Here is a 19,701-nt window from a genome sequence, read left to right as displayed (position 1 = left end):
TCTCACATTTTCTCTTCATTGCAGAAAGAAGGCTCCAGAAAAACACGTTTTTATATAGTTAAAAAGCCAAACCAACCAGCCACACACAAAAACTCTTTTGGGAAATCCTGAAATGCCACTAATTGGAAACTTCCACATTAAGTTATGTTAAGAAGAAACACATTCCTGCCTATAAACAAATAAGAAAATGCTTTTCCTCTGGCTTTTCAAAAAAAAGTTACATGTTTACCACTCTAAGTACAGAACTCAATGTACATTTTGAAGAAAGCAATGATAGGAGATAAATATGGCATTGCATCACACAAGTGTTTATGTTTGCTGACATATTAACTTCACTGTGCAACATCTTGACCTTAACCATGCCAGTAAATTAAATTTATGCACTGGACCATGTGGGCATCTTAGCAAGTAGACCCCTACAGCAGAAGTGCAAGTGCACACATCTTTGGGAATAGGATGGACAACAGGTGGGGTAAAGATCATAAATTTATACACACCAAACCAAATAGTTTGCACAGTTTGATACAAGCAATAGCAATTATTGCCTACCCCAGAAATGATCAACTTCTGTCTGTTCCCGAATCAGAGACTCATCCAATAAAGTGGATATCATTGATGTATCACTGGCATGGCTATTGAAACTGCTCTGGCTAAAAATAGATGAGCTGGACAGATTTTTCCTTGGCACATGTCTTCCACTGCCAGACTGTTTGCTCATACTTCTGCGTTGCTTTACCACCCTAGGAAACAAAGGCAAGTAAGACATAGCACTAAAGACACAAATTTCTGTTACTCTCTTGCTTTATTAATAAAATGAATAAACAGTCATTTCAACACTGACTCAACTAAACAGAGTAAACAAGGTTTAAAAGGAAGTCCTCACCTTCAAGCACCTATAATTTTAGAAAGATTTTTGTAAAAAATTGTCACTGCAAACCACATACTGAACATAAATTTCAGAGCATGGCAGTAAGCACCAAGAACAAAAAATAAGACCTGTAGGTAACCTTTTTGCATTATTGTGTTTAAACAGTAAGACTCAGGATTTACTAGTGATGACTAAAGATGCTTACTTAGACTGATCCCTGAAGGACATGTTTCCAGCATAAGAGCTGTCATGAAGGGAATCACTCTGTCCATCATCTGGTTTACTGTACCCTCCAGCAGCCAACCGTAAACTACGCCGTGACATTCTGGGTGAATCAAACACTGGATCTATTTTGTTCTCTGTCTCAAAATCCAAAGCAGATGAAGAATAACTCGAACTGCAGTAAAATAAGAACAGCAAAATTACTGGGAGAATTTTCAGCCTGGTAACAAACATATTCTTCAAGCTAGTCCAAGCTTCCATTAAATGCAGTTTATTCAGGGTTATGATACAATCACCACAAGATATACCAAATAACCCAAATAATATAGATATATGTAGATATTCAAGGTTCTCCTAAGCAATTCATATTATGTGTTCTACAACTGAAAGCAAATCACAAAAAGAAACAACCACCATGGAAACCACGTGTGAAGTTTAGCCAGAGCAAGCACTCATTCTTTTGGGACCAATTTGAGAGTGGAAGCCAGTTTCTTCACCACCAGTTTCTTCTTTGAGAGTGGACACAGTTTCTTCATCATGCCTAGCAACAAATTAAAAATGACACACTCCAAGTTGCAAGGCAAAGATTAATTTTCAATCTAAGTTTATTTCTGTCGATTTTCTGTTTCCCAAGTCCTTGTTTTGAGAATTGAAGATCCATATGCCACATTACTCTGAATTTCCATCTCTCAACAAGTAGGAACTTCCTCCTTTTAAGATACTTAAAGACTTCCCTACTTCATCTATTTCAGTTTAACTACAATTAGTTTTCTTTTAAAAAGTGGTTTAAAAACATTTCTTAATTTAATGCAAACCATTAGAAATATTTAATTCCAAACTAACAAAAAATGTTTAGAGACTTCAATCTGTTTTTCTCCACAGAGGCAAGTTTACACATAGATCACCTTCACACCGTTACCCCAGGAACTCCACATTTCCACACGTGATTCCCTCAGAGCTTCCATGAAAACTTAGTGAAGAACAAAGCAGCAATACAAGGCAAACACAAACATATTAACCCGAGGAGTCTGTAAGAAATACATTTACCAAAGCAGAAGTTTAGCCTAAAGCGGAATTCTCAAACTTACAACCAAAAGAAACGTTCAGTTATGTGAGCAGAGGCTGCTGGCACAGGACACTGCACAGCAGGTCAGGTTCTAGAACTGCTCAGCCCTGTGACCCACAGAATCCAAATGCTAAGTGCTCCAGGCCAGCTTTCATAAGGACTCTGTCCCTTCTTGGGCCACAGGGATATACAGAGATGTATCAGCACTCCAGTACTCCTGGGGTTTTGCTTGTTTTTTTAAAAGAAGAGATAAGTAAAGAATTGTTTACGACAGCAGCTCCTTCTCCCCAAAGCAAAACACACAAATAAATTAGATCTGAATGAGAAGATTCTACTGTGCAACCTATATTTTAAATGGAAGCGTTCCCTTTAATAAATACATACAAACAGTTACTATAAAATAAACGTATTTGTGTAAAAATGATTTAATGGAAATAGTTTTCTCACACAATCATTAAAGATCTCAGAACATCACAAAGTAACAATATGGTATTTATTGTATTGCTTCGGCATACAATTAAGTTAACACCAGAAGGCCTTGAAGCTACACTTACAGTAATGATGTAATTCTGACAAGGTGGTGCTTTTGAAATCAGTGTCTTCACTGGTCCTCAACACAAAGTTAAGTATGTAAGATGGGGCTGTCAGAGCATGTCAAGTGCATTACTTTTGGCTAAAACACTAATGCAGACAACACACTGCCAGAAAACATCTCATGGCTCCAGCACCAGCTGGGCATTCAGCCTCTAAGACCAGACCAGAATCTGTCCAAAGTAGCTGTTTCTATTGCCCAAAGGAGCACGGATTGGATGGCAGGGCTTTGGTTCTGCATGCTGGATTCTCACTGGTCTGCCCTGATAGTGCTGGCACGTGCAGTGCAACCCTGTGCAAGGCAGGAGCCCCAGCACAACTTAACAAACCCAGCATATATTATTAAATAAATTAGGCTTGTTCATCCTTGCTTTCATTTGGCTCTAAGAGGGAGAAGAAAGATACGTTTTCTCGTGTACTTAACCAATTGTAGACTAAAGAGTTTAATTTTTACAGTTTCCAAAAATGCCAAGTATAGATGATTCATACTCTGACAGATATGAAGCGAGAATATGGGTTAAATGTGGCTCCTCCTGCTGTTATTCTGAAAGGGTCAGAGCCACAACAGTTTTCTATTGAGTCCCTCCCTAAACAGTTGTTTCAGAACTCCGTTTTGCTATTTACATTTGCCACTATGCATTTGCTTTTCCTCATCTTCACCCCACGTTTCTTAGAGATACTCAATTCACGAGAACACAAAGTACAAGCTGACAGCTGTGACCAGCCTCAATTTGTTTCTGTTTATGAACACTTGCTGTTACCAAGTATCTCAATGAGCATTTATATCAATGTGGGTTGAATAAATAGCTTCAAGTTGGGCTCCACTATCTGAAAAAAACCCAACAAACCATCATGGACTCTCTTCCTCTTTAACAAAAGGGGCTTGTCTCTCACTTACACAGGGTAATAATTCTCTTCACATTATCTGTCCTCTGGCAGCACGACAGTACCTAGAAGTCCCCTAACTTGCCATCTCACTTTCCATGCTTTGGAATGCAGCCTTTTTACTTCTACAGAAAAGACTACAGTAAATTAAAAACCCACTGCCTTTCCTTTCAAGGGCCAGAAATGAACCTGCACATTGATGTCCTCCTAAGCAATATATACTGCTAACCAAGAAACACCTAAAGGTGGGATACAATTAGCCTACACTCCTGGATAATCTCTTCTAACAGTGAGGACTCTGGCTCCTTCCACCAGCAAAGAGCTCCCATGGCTGCTGGCAGAGCTGGTGACTGAATCTAGTCTTACATTTCCAGCTTCTTGATACCTCCTCTTGATACCTCCTTCACATGAGCTTCTGCAGAATAACAATGTCCTAGACTTCGGTGGGTTATTTTTCAAGTAAGTGGAATGAGAATGAGGTCTGACAATTTTAGCATGCTATAGCTTGTCTGAAAGACCTTAAGTGTCATTTATTTATAAATACTCCTTGGAATGAAATGGGCAGTGATATTCTTGACCATTCAGAGGAATAGGCACATCCAATGCACCTGGAGAACTACAACTAAGACATCTTCAAAGACAGACAGACATACAGTCAATACAAAAACACTCACAGGCTTTCTAACCAGGAGGCATCACATTAAGTGACCAAGGACACTACCTTGAATTTAGTTATTTCTTCATTGAGCCCCAGAACATACTTAAGAACCTCAAAGGATTTTATTCAATTACTGTGCAGAAAATTACACCCCAACTGAATGCTCTGACATAGAAAAAGAAAATTCAACCAAATTCTTATTGATTTAACTCATATTTCAGAAGAAGTGTTAAAGGCACCCAAACTGACAACACAATTCAAAATATGATGGTGACTAAAAAGAAAGATCAGTCGTAAGAGTGGGGTGTAAATTACATGTTGACAGGTGGGTGAGATTCACAAGTTTGACTTGCATTTGGAGGAGGATAAAGATTACTTAGGTATATCAGTTAAATGTTTTTCTGATTTGGGCTGGAGGAGTAGAAGCACAAAGCAGAAGCACTACAGCTATGAACACACAGTGATTCCAGTGGGTATTAATATAAGTTCTATTAATAAGTCATAGCCAACTCTATTAATAGCTTTGTGGTATCAAACTTCACTGTACTGCTTTCTGCAGGGCTACATCCCAAGTCAATTTCTTTAAAGAAAAGGTTCTGTAAAGATTGAATTGTCAAAGGCAGAATAAATCAGATTAGAATATAAGCAAAACAAACGGAGTTGAGGGGTAAGAAGGAACAAATTTCAACATGAAAATATTTCTGATTAGCAACTCTCCCTTTCCTCAGTCTTCAAAGATTGTTTGATCCAGAGTATGAAGAGCGACAATAATAGATGTCATTCTGCACATATACAGAAAGCAGAGGCACAGCAAGAGCCTGCACAAAAGATTGGTTTACTTTCTTACACCCTGAAAGCAGTGTCATGTCAGTGTAGCAAGTAGGTTTTCTTGCCCCGTTATTTTAACATTAGGGGTTTCACACAATTTTAAAGAAAGAGCTTGCCAATCCTTCTTTTCCACACAAGAAAGAATTACACTGAATTAATTTCAACCTAGTTTAACTATACTGGCCTTCATTAAAGCAGCTATTAAACTTCATCGTACCCAGCTCTATCCATTTCTAAATACCTATGCCTAATAGTCTAACACAGTGAAATGGCAAGCTAGAAGTTTCAGGACATATAATCCCTTCACAGCTTCTCAGTTTTGCAAAACAGTCTTCATTTATGTAGCAAGACAAATACTCAGTTGTCCCCTAAATAAACCCCACCAATGCCATAATGAAATATCCTCCAGACATCCAATAGGATTAATCATTCTCCATTTTCCTTTCCACTTGCCCATTGTTTCACTGGATGAGAATTTTGGACAACACCACAGGAGTTTAACCTGTCAGGAGTTACAATATTTCAGCCAATCTCTAAGGTACATTTGCAACACAAAAGTAACTTTTGTGGGTAAACCCACTCAGTAATGCAGAAGTGAAACTGCGGCTGGATACAAGGCACACAGATCACCTTTCATTGCCCAGCAAGCTTTTTCTTGAAATTGGAAAACCCACTTGTATTTAACTGACATTTTACCAATAGTTTTTCATAAAATTCAGGAAAAATTGCAATTCAGTTGATGCAACATAAAACATGTCACATTTTGCAACACTACTGACATTAGGCTATAGCTTAAAAAAAAAAAAAAAAAAAAGCCATGATCCCCAACAGAAAATGGAAACCTACAGTTTTGGAGCACACAAAAGGAAGAGTATTAACTCAGTAATCTCTTAATGCTTCAGTTTTGCGAACTTCTGCTTTACTGGCAAGTAGCCAAGTGTTCTCGTAATTCTCCTATCTCTATACTGGATTTTAATAACAACACAATAATGACAGAGGGGGAATAGAAAAGCAAATCTCATACTGGATCCTAACGAACAATCATATTTTAAACTTAATTAGCAAAACCAGTAACTCAGGTTCACTGATACATTTTGAAGAAAGTATATATCTCAACAACAGGAAAAGCACAATAGATCAAAACAGCAACAATCTGCTATATTAGTACTAAGAAACTCAAAACAGGCATCACAACTCTTGTTCTGCATACATAATACAAAAGCTACCAAACACTAGTTAGTTTTTTGAAAACAGAAGTGATTTAAGAGAAACAAAGATACAAGTAAAAAACAAGATCATTAAAAGATACACAAGAAAAAGATACAAGGAAAAGCAAGATTCATTAGAACACAGATTTTACATTCACCCAACACGTAGCTTTGGTAAAAGAAGTAATTGATATGTTACTTCCAGCCAAGTCCCATACTAGCAGCAATGAGTGCGCAAAAATCAGCGTTTAAAAGTGAAAGTGGTCCCAAGCCACAAAAGAAAGCACACACCAAAGTTACAATACACAAAACATCGAAGAATTTTGAGGGCTTATTTATAGAAATCCAACAGCATTTGTAACTAGGCGGACACAAGTTACTCATAGCAACTAATAAACATTGAGTCATTCTCTTAGTCATTGTCCTGTTAGTTCAACATCTTCTCTCCTCCAGTTAGGACACAGCACTTGTTTTCAAGCCAGACTAGAAAAAGCCCACTTCTTCAAAGAAGTCAGCTACTTACCATGAAAGGATTAGCAACATTCAGAGAACAGACAGTTTGTCTACAAGAAGAAAAGGGTTCTCACCTGAGTGCATATGTATAGCCAGTGTTCTCTGGCAGACATTGGGGAGGGGTGTACGTGTGTAGACGTGAAAAGTCCATGTTGACAGTTTCAAATCATACTGTAAAAGGTGAAAATAGAGTCATGCAATGACTTAAAATTACGTAAAGTCAATCTAGGAGCCCTTACGCTGTTCAGCCTGTGTTATTAAGCGTTGAAATAAAAGAGCAGTTACCAGAAACATGGAGCTCTCAGTAGTGGAGTAGTATTGCTGCTAGTGTCAGATATTCCTCATCATTACTACAGGAAGCTCAGGGTATTTCTGACTGTGACCTTCTTTACGACACTCTATTTTCAGCTATTTCCAAGTTCTCTGGAACATGACAGTTACAAGCCAAACTCTTATCACAACCAAATTACAACACTTCCACAGGAACTACGTTATGCTGGTATCCCCTAAAGAAGCTAAGTATAGAAATCTAAGGAACTATGCAGCCATGCTTCAGAGATCTCTTCATAACCTGTTTTGCTTTGAGTGCCCTCTGAGCAAAGCACAGGCTGCTCTGTGCACCAAGGATAATGCAGATGAAACTTGAGAACATTTTTACATATAGTCAAATCATTTTGCTCTAGCACTTTTGAATACCATCCACTAAGCAGCGAGTTTCATTTCACATAATTTATTTCTGTCATTAAAACCACTGAATACACACCCTAGCAAAAGAGCCAACTGCAAAGTGACTCATAGGGCAGAATTAGGCACATTTTCCAGAGTGCCATCCACTTCCAAGACAACAACAAACCCAAAGCCAAAACTACCAAATCAAAACCACCCAAGCAACGCTTGTGAAACTTTCCATGGGGCCTCTGAAAGGTATTATAGCTTTGGGAAGAAAATAAAAACTGATGTCCTATCAACAAACTCACAGAGCTGCATGGGTGACTACTTGTGGTACAATTTGACTTTCAATTTCAAAGTATCTGCAAAAAACCTTCAGTCCTTCTTGGTTTTATTTGCCAAAGAAAATTTTTAATTTTGTAGACAAGATTCTTGGATGATTGCTTATCTGTAGTTAACAAATAGGGATTTAGCTATTCTGGATTTGCACAGTTAGCAAGGCAGAATCCTGGCTACTTTCAGATTATCTATGGCTCCTGTTTCAACAGCAGTAAAAGATATTCCACATATCTGTGATGACATATCTAAACCAGGATAAAAATATTCCCAGCTAATTTTCATAATCATAACATCAACAAGCATCTAATTTTGGAGATGCACTTTCCTATGCTGAAACAGGAGTTTTCATTTTGTCTAGCTACACATGCATAAGAAATAGAGACAAAAAGCAGGTACAGGCAAAAGAAGCTCAAAAGAAGTCTGTACACGTAACATTAAAATGCTCTTAGTCAGTCCACCTGTAGTCTCCAAATCCTGAGGTCAGTAAGGCAGGAGGATATTTCCGCTACTACTGAAGACTTAAAAAAATTAAAACTTCCGGGCCTAAGCATCCTAGCTTCCTGAATCCAAGCACCTCCCATGCAAAGTGGGGTTAATGAAAAATAAGGTTTCTTGCTATTTACTGTTGTTTTTTTTTTTTTTGTATTATAGAGAACACATTTCCATTAAGTGAGCCTCTACGTTCACTTTATTTGCCCCAGAGCCATAATGCTTTCACTAACTTGTATATAAATCTGTTGTTTGTTTACAGGAAGCTTAAATCAGTAGTGCGGAAGCATTAGCAAAGCAGTCTCATTCTCCTGCTAGAATGAGCAGCAAATTCTGTTGGAATATGTAACAACTGCTGCCTTACTTTATCAACAAACAAGAGCTCAATTTAGCACATAGGAAATGGGGACCAGAGAGTAATGGCTCCCCAGGAATGAAAGTGGAAATACAGTGAATTTCAAGAAGAGGGATGCTGATAACATCAGAGAGCACTTGTATTAAAGAATAGCAAAGCAGGTTTCTCAGACACATGCCTGTTGAAATTGAAAACTATGATTAAGGTTGATCTGTTTGACTTGGTTCATCCCAATAAAGATCTTTAACCCCCAAGGTAGAAAAACCTTGTTTAGTTTCCACTGGAGTTGATGTGCGTGCTTAGCACGCATCATTTCATCATAAAATCTATTTTTTAACTGGCAACTCGGTAGCTAGTCCTTCTGACACCCAGCATATTTTCCCACACAGAAAGCTCAGCTACGCCAGTGAGCTTTGAGTAGCTCCCCAGCTCCTCCCTGTCTCCATTGCCCATATGGGCAGGGCAACGGCCGAGTTTGAAAAACAACATATTGGCTCAGTTTCTTCCCTGTTTTTTTCCCCTTCACCACCAGTTATCTTTCCACTTGTTTTCTAAATAAATCAAATGCCAGAACATAAACAATATTTATTATTTGATAAGGTTTTAATTGTATCATTAAGTTATTATAGATAAAAAATGTGCTTGACAAAGGCAGTACTAACTGCAAAGCCTCAAAGGTACTTAGGCGTAGGTCTATTAATAGCTGGGTTTCATAGCACCGAGCTCTCCAGTGAAGATATCAGGTTTGCCATCTAAACACCGCACTTAGAAATCACTCTTAGAAGATTTAGGAACTTGGTTTGATTCACTGCTTGTCTGATGCTCTAAAATTAATTCTGACTCAAGAGGAGAAACCTCTATTCAATTTTTCAAAGCAACAAAACAGACTTAACTGACTTAAACAGAATTTGAAAATCATCTTCAGAGATGACCACAACTTGCAAAAATGGGCATCCAGAATTTACTGTAAAAGTGGATTTTTTTTTAAGCCTGACTTTAGTTCAACAGCTTTATCTTGGTTATCCACCTCTTCAAAACAAATGATCAACCCAATTTATTTAGAAATATTCTACATCCTTATTACAAAACAGACCCAGGGTGGGCGGAGGACATTGACTCACTCTAATTTTTTCACTCATGTTTAACAGCACTCCACCTTTCATGCATTATCATTCTTCTTGCTTATGAAACTTTCATACACAACTGGAACAGAAAGAGACATGATAACAAAATATTTTGAAAATTTTAAATCACAAAACTTGGTAGAGAACCTGAGAGGTAGGCACTGTACTTAGTTCCACAGTGAACACTTCTGGGTGCCCAACACCCTTCTGCTTTAGGAACCACAGATCTGTTTGGATTCAGACAGTTTTATGTAGACTTTTAGTCTCAGCTTTGTTGCAAGGTTACGAGGGCCAAACTCCAAAATAGCCTTTTTCCCTTTTGTAGAAGCCTGTAAACATCTATTTCTAATACTAAGGAGTATATGGTGCAAGAAGCAAGCATGTAGTTGTATAAAACGCCTAAGTAATAAGAATACTTTGATAAGACAGCCCACAGTCAATTAAAGGGAAGCACACAGTTGCACTGGAATGCAAGCAGACACTATGTGGGGCCTCAGCTTACAAGCCAGCTTCCATGTTCCTGCAGAGGAGACAGCTGGATCATCTGCCTTTTTTTGGGAAGCAGACACAACAGTCATCCTAAGCATTATCTCTCCCTTGCAATTAAACTGAATCTGTATTACAATAAATCAGCACAGCAGAAGGGCAGGAGAAGACAGATTGTGACTCTGTCAGAACACAAGGAAGCTCAGGAACTCCTGTAATCAGTGCAGCAGAATTTACCTTCACACAAGGCCCTTGGATATCTCCAAAGGACTCAAGCTTCTGAGTGACATGAGGCTGCACCACTAGCTCAAAAGCCTGTCTGACAGTCACTTTCACAATCAGCCAGCCTCAACAAAATCCTAGCACCATGGCAGCAAGCTTCCTGGCTTCCAGGGAAGATGATGAGTGGCCTTTATACACAGAAGCATCACAAGGCAGGGAGGGCAGCACCAAACACTGACCATGCACTACAAACACCTCAGGGACAGACACAAACCCTCAGGGCTTTTGGGGTACACAGACTTTTACAAACATACTGTCCAGGCAGTTCCTCATGAAAACCTTTTGTAACAAAGGAAATGGTAAATTGCCATTTCACAAAAGGGACCCTGGCAGAATAGAAATATTCACCAAAGTCTGTTAGAGAATGAGAAAATTCCCAAGACAGCATGTCTTAATTTTTTATGTTACAAGAGATAAAAAAATGATACAATAAAGTCTTAGATATTGGTAATACTACTTCAAAAAGAGCCTTTACTAGCCTCAAATTTTAAAGCCAAGAAAGTTTGAGTCACTATAACTTAACATGTTTAATGTCACAAATGCTAAACAGATTTAGGCAAACTATCAATAACAATGAAACTGGAACATGCAAACTCCATCAGTTCCTGAGAGCAAGCCATTTTTTATTTGTAATTTCAATTTTTATTTTCTTCTATTATTCAGAATAACCAATAAAATCACTATTTTTTGTTAAAGAACGCAAATATATAAGCAAATATACTCCACAAAGGATGTTTCACCATAGCAAGTTAAGTACTGGTTTAAACAGGCTGAAGAGCAAAGAGCTCCAAGCTAAATCAACATTTTATTAAAACTCACATTCATAAGACATTATTATTCCTTTAAAAGAGCAACACAAAAGCAAACAAACAAAAAAATCTACTAAAGTACTAAAGTACTAAAATTGATATTTTACACTAGATGTTACCATTGAGCATTACGGCACAGATCCCCAAAACACAGGCGTCAAACTACAGCACTAACAACACAAACCAGGATCATCACAAAGCATCAACACCGCACATTCACATTCTGTACCTCTCGAAACGCTTTTTAAAGGGGGTGCTGACAAAACCCAGCCACACATTCAGCCGCGGTGAAGCAAGCAGCGTGCCCGTTCATTGTTTACACCCAGGGCCCCGCTGCCAGCGCACCATCCCAGAGCCCGGGCCGCTCGGGCCCGCTCGCACACGCCGCGCCGGGGCCTGGCCGGGCCCCGCAGCCCGAGCTCGGCTCTCCGCCATCCGCCGCGGCCCGGGCTCAGGGCTCGCTCCGCGGCCGGCACATGCCGTGCCATCGAGCCCAAAATGGCTCCCGGCCCCAACAAAGCCCGCAGCGCCCGCCGGCCCGGCCCCCGCGCTCCCGTCACTCGCCGAGTTTGAATTCACTGGAGGCGGCCGCCCGGCCGACCCCACCGCCTTAACCCCTGCGGCTCCGACGGCGCCTCTCCGCCCCCCAGAACACAACAAAAGACGTGTTTTACCTCGCCCGTCACGCTCCTGAAACGCTTCACCTGCCCGATAGAACACCCCCAGAATTAGCGATCAAATTAAACCCCGACATCTTACTCTTTATAAGCGACACCTGAATGCCTAAACGTCCACACCTTACAATTCCCAAATTACCAGCCAGACAAGCACCACAGATTTAAGGATATCTATACACCACCTCATTTACTAATAGATCAATGTAAAAAGCCTGTTAAGCCTGCCAATAAAACCCCCTCGGTCCAGCTCACTTAGGACAAAAACACCCGCAACTCACTTCCACAACACTGGCATGAAAATCAGCAACTAGTAATTCACCCCTATATGTAAAAGCAAGAATTAGACATTAGGATTCACTGGGTAATCCAACAGAAGCATTAATCGGGAATAGTCAGCTGCAAAGCACTGAAACAGAAACATTAAAAAAAAATTAGCAAATATTTAACTTCCTTTTTGCATAACGTTAAACTGAAAAGCAGATGGTGGAATGGGGGGGCCCTGCAAATACTGCAGAAACCCGGAATTTGCTGGCTAATATTTTTTTTTCTTTATAGCATATTATAAACAATGTACTTTCAAAATGTATTTTATTTTAACGTAATATAATGGTAAATAAGGCAATATAAAATAAGGAACGTAAAATAAGGCAAACCAAATACTTCTTCCCAGCAAATATAAAACTTACTGGAACTGTCAGGAAACAGGAGCTGTCTCCAGTGTTCCTGACACTTCTACCCCTGTGGTCACTGAAGAGCAGCCAAACGTGACCGCGGCATGAGGAACTCAGCACTATCACCTCAAAAGGAGCACAGCACTAAAATAGCACATTTTGCTGTAAAAACACGGGCAGACACTCACTTGTCGAGTGATGCCAAACTCTTCCACAGTAAACTCGTCTGTTAAACAACACTTTCCCCACAGAGGCAGCTGCCCTGAGGTGACAGCCGGGGAACAGAGAGGGCAGGTTTGTCCACCTGTGCTACCCAGAGCAGAGCACAACACCCATCACAGCACGTTACCTTTGCACCAAGGCTCGGCAGCTGCGGCGAGCGCCGGCACCACCGCGCACTCGGCAGCTCTTTCACAACCAGCGCGAAAAGCTGCAGGTTATAGTTTCTGCTGACAAGAAAAGCCTCCAGGTGCCAGGCCCAAAGGGACCCGGGCAGCTGAGGTTTCTCTCTCCTCCCAGCGAACAGCGCCGACCGGCAGAACTCCGGGCTAACCAGGGTTCAGCGCCTGCCTGCCCCACGACTCCAGCCCGCAGCGCCTCACGCTCCGCTGCCCGAACCGGGGACGCCGATTCCCCACTCGGGGGAGGCCGCAGAGCCGAGACACCGCGCCCCGGGGGTTCCCCCGCGGGCGGGCGGCCGCCACACGCGGCCCCGGCCCGGCGGGAAGCGGCGGCGGGCGGGCCGGGGCGGGCGGGGGACGGATGAGCGCGGGCGGGGGACGGTTGGCAACGGCCGGGGCGGGCTGAACCCCGCCACCTCCAGCCCCGCGCTCCGGGGGCGGGCGGGGGAGCAGCTGCCCGGCCCTGCGCGACGGGGAGAGCCGCGGCGGAGGTTACCTGGTGCCGGTGCAGCGAGGAAGAGGCAGAGCCGGCGGTAGCGGCAGCGGCGGCTGAGATTGCCCGGGCCCCGCCCGCTTTGCCGAGGCCGCCGGGAGCCCCCGCCCCGCCCGCGCGGCGCGTGCCGGCAGCGCCCCCTCAGTGCCCGCCCCGCGCGGCCCCTCACACCGGGCACGGGGCTCCCGCTCCGCCTCCTCGGGCCCGCCGGGGGCTGCCCCGCCAGCCGCCGCAGCCCGGCCGCCTCCTGCCTCGCCTTCCCCCTCCGCAAAATGGAGCTGTGGGAGTCTCTGGATCGAGCAGTGGAGAGGCGAGGAGAGTTAACTCAGATTTTCACTCCGGCCTCTATTGCTTGACTCACTGACTTTCCCTCCCAGTGTTTCCTCTGTTTCCTTCCTACCCGGCCTTTCTTGGATTTCCCTTCCCTTTGATTCGCCGGCCTTCGCTAAGACTTTGGCTCTGGCACGGCACACCCGGCCGCTCCGGCTCCGTGTGGTGCCCAACAGAACCTCACCAATGCCAGCATCGGGCCACAGAAACCTCCGGACAGCCACACGGAAAAGAAATCACACAATTGTTTGGCTTGGAACTGACCTTTAGGACTATCTAGTTCCAACTCCCCTGCAATGAGCAGGCACACCTCCCACTACAGCAGGTTCCTCCAAGCCCTGTCCAACCTGTCCTTGAACACTTCCAGGAATGGGACTGGTTCTTGGCAGAGAAGATACAAGCCCCATTGTTAAACACTCGGGGAACGTATGCAAATCCATTCAATGTGGAGCCTGTGCCTGAGTGACGTTTATTTAAGCCTTCAGTCTCCCCGAGTCCACAGTTCTCTCGAGGGCCAAGCTGTAGGCAGGGATGGTACAATGTCAGTGACACAACACAATAGGGAATTTGTCACTTGGGAAAGGCTAATCAGGCCATAAATTGTTATTTACTTGTGTGTGCAAGAGAAATTACTCAGCTTGCTGTGAAAGACTGGCTTATAAATATGTAATTATCAAATAATCCAAATGTTTGGATACAAAATGAGAGAAGGCAGCTAATCCTTAAGAAACAGAAAATGCAAGATAAACATATTCACTTAAGGTATTAGCTGATATTGATGTAGCACTGATTTTGGGCAATTCCTGTTTCTTTTAGAAGTGCTTTGTTCCAGCTACATGACAGTTTCAAGATGCTGCAGCCAAAGTTGAACTGACCCCAGTGACACTTGGAAGCCAGTGCCTGGTTTGGTCAGATGTGCAGCACCGCACCAGTCTCCTCCTCCCTGCATATGGCTGAGTATTTTGCAGAATCAATTTTCTGGCCACTCCTCTTTCTGTACTTAGTCCACACCTGTTTTCCTATCTTAAGAGTAGATAATATTTAAAGGCTTAAGATACTCAGGGCAAAATCACCTCTTAGTTTAAATCTTGAAAAATTCCTTGGTGGTGTAAGGCCAGGCCCTCTCAGAGATGTTTCCCACCCTGTTCCCCTGGAGCCCAGGCAGGGCAGGCAGCACTCAGCTCTGGCAGGACAAGGCATGCCATTCTCCCAGGGTGCTACTCCAGCTTCCCAGGCTGCTCTGACTTGTCCTGAGCAGTTGTTTTTCCATCACAATCAGGCCAAGAGGCTGGATGGAGGATGATGCTAAAGTTCAGTTTTCCCTACACTCCTCAGCTATGAGAGATAATAGAGCTGGTTTTAAGTTTCCAGGATTAAATGGGAACTTAGTCAGATGTCCTGGTTTTGTTAAAACAAGCTGGTGTGTACAGGGAGTTAACTCTTCCACATTTCAGAAGAAACTGCTCTGAGGCAAATAAAAATTCCTTCAAGGTTTCTCAGCATCTAACAAATTCTGAATATAAAGTGGACTGATGATTTTATTGGCTAAGTTGAAGTGTATAGAGAAAAATGGTCATTAAGAATACAAATTGACCATATTAAAAATGTTCAATTTTTAACATTGTTGAGGGCAGTTAAATATTTAGAGCAAAAAAACCACCTTTTTTAACTGACAACAGGTATGGGGAAACTGCAATACAAGGCCAAACTAATCCAAGGACCACATTTCCCTAGTCTTCCCTTCCCTTCCCTTCCCTTCCCTTCCCTTCCCTTCCCTTCCCTTCCCTTCCCTTCCCTTCCCTTCCCTTCCCTTCCCTTCCCTTCCCTTCCCTTCCCTTCCCTTCCCTTCCCTTCCCTTCCCTTCCCTTCCCTTCCCTTCCCTTCCCTTCCCTTCCCTTCCCTCATTATCACTCCTTTCCCTCTATGATTCCCATTCCAGTGCTCTCCTGCAGTCATGCCTAGCAAACCTGTTCTGCTCCACATTCTGGTCCTTGCTACCAGAAGGTTCGGGCTGAATGTGGCAGGAACCAGTGCAGCGAGGTGTTTGTGACTGGTAGTACTGGGCATGGCAGGCTGCTGCACAGGATGGGAGTGGTGGTGACCTTTGTGCCCATGGATGGGCAGATCATCATATATATGTAGCAGTATGAAAATCACCTAAAATATCTGTAAATCTGATTTCTTGCTCATTAAAGAAAAGGTTTCTCACCATCTGCATCCTTTTATGGCTAAGCTCAACAGGGACCTTTCCCCACACCTCAGCCAAAGGCAATGGGTGCTGCATCCAGAGCAATTGGGTTATGAGGGAAAGAGGGATCCAGAGCACTTCAGATCAGTTTTGCCACTAGATCTCTGTGGTCCTGACTTACAGGGGATTTCAGACATTAACAAGAAAAGCCGATTACACCCAAGGCAGGCTGACAGAGCAGCCGTTCTCCTCACAGCTCTCATCTGCTGCTTCAGCTCAGCTCCTGCTTCTCTGGGGGATTGATCCCAGTAAATGGACACAAGCTTGTTAACTGTAATTTTTGCTGATCCTTCAGATGCCTAATAATGAAGATTTTTTATTTTTCTTTCTCTCTTTTTTAAACATGGTTAGAGCTTCACAAGGAGAGCTGAGACACAGAGTTGTCCATGATGCACCCAGAAGGACCAGCTCTGATCCACTCTTCTAGCAAACAATTGCTCACCTTCCCCTGTAGGGATCCCAACACAGATTCCGCAAACGGAACAGAAACTTGGCTGCTCTCAAGCCAGCAGCTGGCTTTCTAAAGCCAAGATGTTACTTTATTTTTGGGGCAGTGCGCTGGTATGTTTGTGTGGTTCAGACAAGGGGCTTCCCCCAGCAAGATAAAGCCTGTGCAATAGCCCATCAGAACTCTAACCTCTCTATACAGAACTATTATAGTATAATTTATTTAGCATAAATAAATAAATAAATAAATAAATAAATAAATAAACTTATAATGACATAAATACCTATTATGGTTATACTGTACTACAACTGGATAGTTTTATCATAGTACTATGTAGTAAAATAGTACTATGGACTATACTAATTCCTTCTGGTTACTCCTGGTTTTAACTTATTATACCTTAATGGCTGAATTTCTCTGTGTAGAGATTAGATTAGAGCTGTGATATGTTATTACAGCCTGTAATAACTTTGCCGTTACAGCTGGGGGACAGTCTCTGGGAGCAGACTGCTGACACAAGCAGAGAGGTGCATTAGTGCACCTTCCCCGTGGGCTCACATGACCCTGCAGGGCTGGACACCTGCAGAGTGTCTGCAATCTGCCACAGCATTCCTGAGCAAATCTGCACATTGCCTGTATGGACTCACACGGATAAGAAATGGATGGATCTGGAACACACCAGCCTCTCCTAAAATGCTCTCTGATGTAGACTCTGTCTCAAACTTTAGTTATCTTATTTGTCAGTGTCCTCTCATCATCTAATTAATTGAATCTACTTAAGGTAGTTAACAAATATATAAAAGAGACTATATTCAGTTAGACAAATGCATGCACTTACCTAAAAACATTTGTTTTGCTGAGAATCCAAGTCCCAGGATGCTCCACAACAGGTCTTCTGGCTTACAAGGACGAAGACAGAGGCACAACTGCTTGTCACAGGAAGGGCGGGGCTAAAGGCTGCTTATCTAAAGTGCCTGAAAGCCTGAAAGTTTGAGATAACAGCTCTGCTCCCCAAAATTGCCCTTGCTTAAAAGTAACGTCATGCATATGGTGCTAGTGACATTCCATAATGTGCACTAACTAAATCTAGGAAATACAAGAGCTGATCTGGCCAAACAGGAAAAAAACCCCAAAACATTTTAGTTGAGTTCCTACTGATCTAATAAAAGGTTGAAGCTGCAAATGACTTCAAAATCCAGACTCATAAACCATCCACAGGTGACTCAGTACATTTTTGTAAAGGGATTTAAGAAATTTGGGTTATATAAGTTGAAATACGGTAAACTACAAGCAAGGTTAGCACACTGTCATGTCCTACGAGCTAATAAAAGGACGTAGTGGCAGATCCCCAGTTTGTCACACACACAAACAAAATCAAGCTGGTGTTTAGCATTTTTCCACAAGGACTATTAGAATATTCATTTTAACAAGCTCTCCTGGCTCTGAAGAAAAAGCTGTTTTGCTGGATGATGTGGAGATTTTTCTTTGTGAGGCATCCCACAATGGACTGCTCTGAAAGATAACAAAATGTTCAACATATGGAAGAAAAAAATGTTCCCAGCCTACTGAAGATATCAAGCTTGATGAATACTTCAGCTCTTACTATCTGTGTGCCAGCTTTAGAACATCTTGAAAAACTTTGACTAGATTCCACATCAACCAAGAATGTTCTCTTCTCTCATCCCTCATTTGAAGTTGGGTTTGCAAACATCTCTGCTTTAGATCACAAGAGTAATTAAAAGCACTTGACCAACATTTGTACTGCAGCTATCATGAGGCTGTTAATCAGTGGTAAAGAATCTAAATTTTGTCAACATAAGAAGCTAAAAATATCATGCCTGTAGTAGTGTCATTAAGTAGGATTTATTTAGGGGACTTTCAAGGGAACTTTAACATAAGAACTGGGTTCTTGCTGCTGAAGTGAAACTTTAGGTTGTATTGCAGGAACCTGCTGCTTTGCGGTGCTTTGAAAGACTATTTTGAGAACAAGGTCTCTGCTAGGATAGTTATAGAGTCTATTTCCAGTCTAATTTAATTGGCTTTTTAATAATTGATTAGACTAAGGAAACAATTTAATGGAACCACAGAACAGTCAGTCTGGAAGAGGGCCCTGGAGATGCTGTATGTAGTCCCACTCCTGCCCAACAGACACAGGCAGAACAGGTTTCTCAGGGCTGTATTAAGTCAGAATTTCAATATATCTAAGGCTGGAGACTCCACAACCTCTTCACTCTATTTAATGCTTTTTAGGGATTTTTTTACTTCACTCACATTGTGCCTTGTAAGAGTTTTAGCTGTCCCTCCACTTACAGTGAGTTAAATAGTTAATAGTTTTTAGTCAATTAAAATTCTGCTCAGTACAGGAACAGCTGTACTTTGGCTTTTCATTAAAAGAAGGCTGAACTTCAGAGATATACAAAGGACCTAAAATGAGTATCCTATTCTACAGGAATGCACAATAGCTTTTGGATCCATAAGAAACTCCTCAACTATTCTGTATCATTAGTTTTATTGTCCCTTTTTAGAGAATTTTCAAAGCAACCCAGTGTTTTATAGAGAAGTGGCCAGAAGTTTGACTTTGCCTTTAAGCTAGGAATAAAACTTGTCTTGTGTGTGTAATCTGTCTCAAATGTTTCTTTAGGAAGGCAAGTAGACAGAGCAGTAAACAGATAATGGGTTGGTTAGCAATTATGTCACAGGCCTGAAAAGGTAAAGTTAGGTCAGATGGACAAACAAACATGAGCACTTCCTACAGCATAAGGAGTATGAACAACCCCCACTGAGTCTGTTTTTAGACTTGACACAAAGCCAAGGCACTTGGGAATTAGAAGCCAAAGAGCATTTTCTGTCTGTAATACAGATAATTTTAAAAACCCACATCAGAATCCTGATTTTTCATGATTTGTGTGTGCAAAAAAGCCCCCAGTACCCTACCCCACAATGGAGTAGACAAGCATCTAGGAGCTCCCTTATTTTATTACACAGCTGAGAATAGAAGATGACACCAAAACTTATACACTACAAAGCTATTGAAGAAAACC

General features: G+C 41.9%; 1 protein-coding gene across 10 annotated transcripts in view; it reads right to left on the bottom strand.

Annotated features, from left to right (window-relative positions):
- Nucleotides 1-17,627, bottom strand: part of SUN1 (Sad1 and UNC84 domain containing 1) — a 33,491-nt gene extending 15,864 nt beyond the window's left edge. For 5 of the 10 annotated variants that reach the window (XR_009278773.1, XM_058849819.1, XM_058849824.1 and 2 more), the window contains exons 1-4: nucleotides 17,499-17,627; nucleotides 6,914-7,010; nucleotides 1,074-1,265; nucleotides 550-740 (exon numbers count right to left, since the gene is read on the bottom strand). Coding sequence is in view for 9 of the 10 variants with exons in the window: in XM_058849819.1 (XP_058705802.1) it covers nucleotides 550-740; nucleotides 1,074-1,265; nucleotides 6,914-6,990 (460 nt within the window). In the remaining variant the exon portion in view is untranslated. Of the gene's footprint in view, nucleotides 1-549; nucleotides 741-1,073; nucleotides 1,266-6,913; nucleotides 7,011-11,621; nucleotides 11,921-13,089; nucleotides 13,330-13,637; nucleotides 13,778-17,498 lie in introns of those variants that run through there. The other 5 variants (XM_058849821.1, XM_058849823.1, XM_058849820.1 and 2 more) reach the window with 5 other exon arrangements.
- Nucleotides 17,628-19,701: the final 2,074 nt, after the last annotated feature.

The sequence above is a fragment of the Poecile atricapillus genome, chromosome 14 (genome assembly GCF_030490865.1).
Source record: "Poecile atricapillus isolate bPoeAtr1 chromosome 14, bPoeAtr1.hap1, whole genome shotgun sequence".
NCBI lineage: Eukaryota > Metazoa > Chordata > Aves > Passeriformes > Paridae > Poecile > Poecile atricapillus.
The sequence above is the reverse complement of the archived record's forward strand: the minus strand, read 5'-3'. Positions and strand labels throughout refer to the sequence as shown.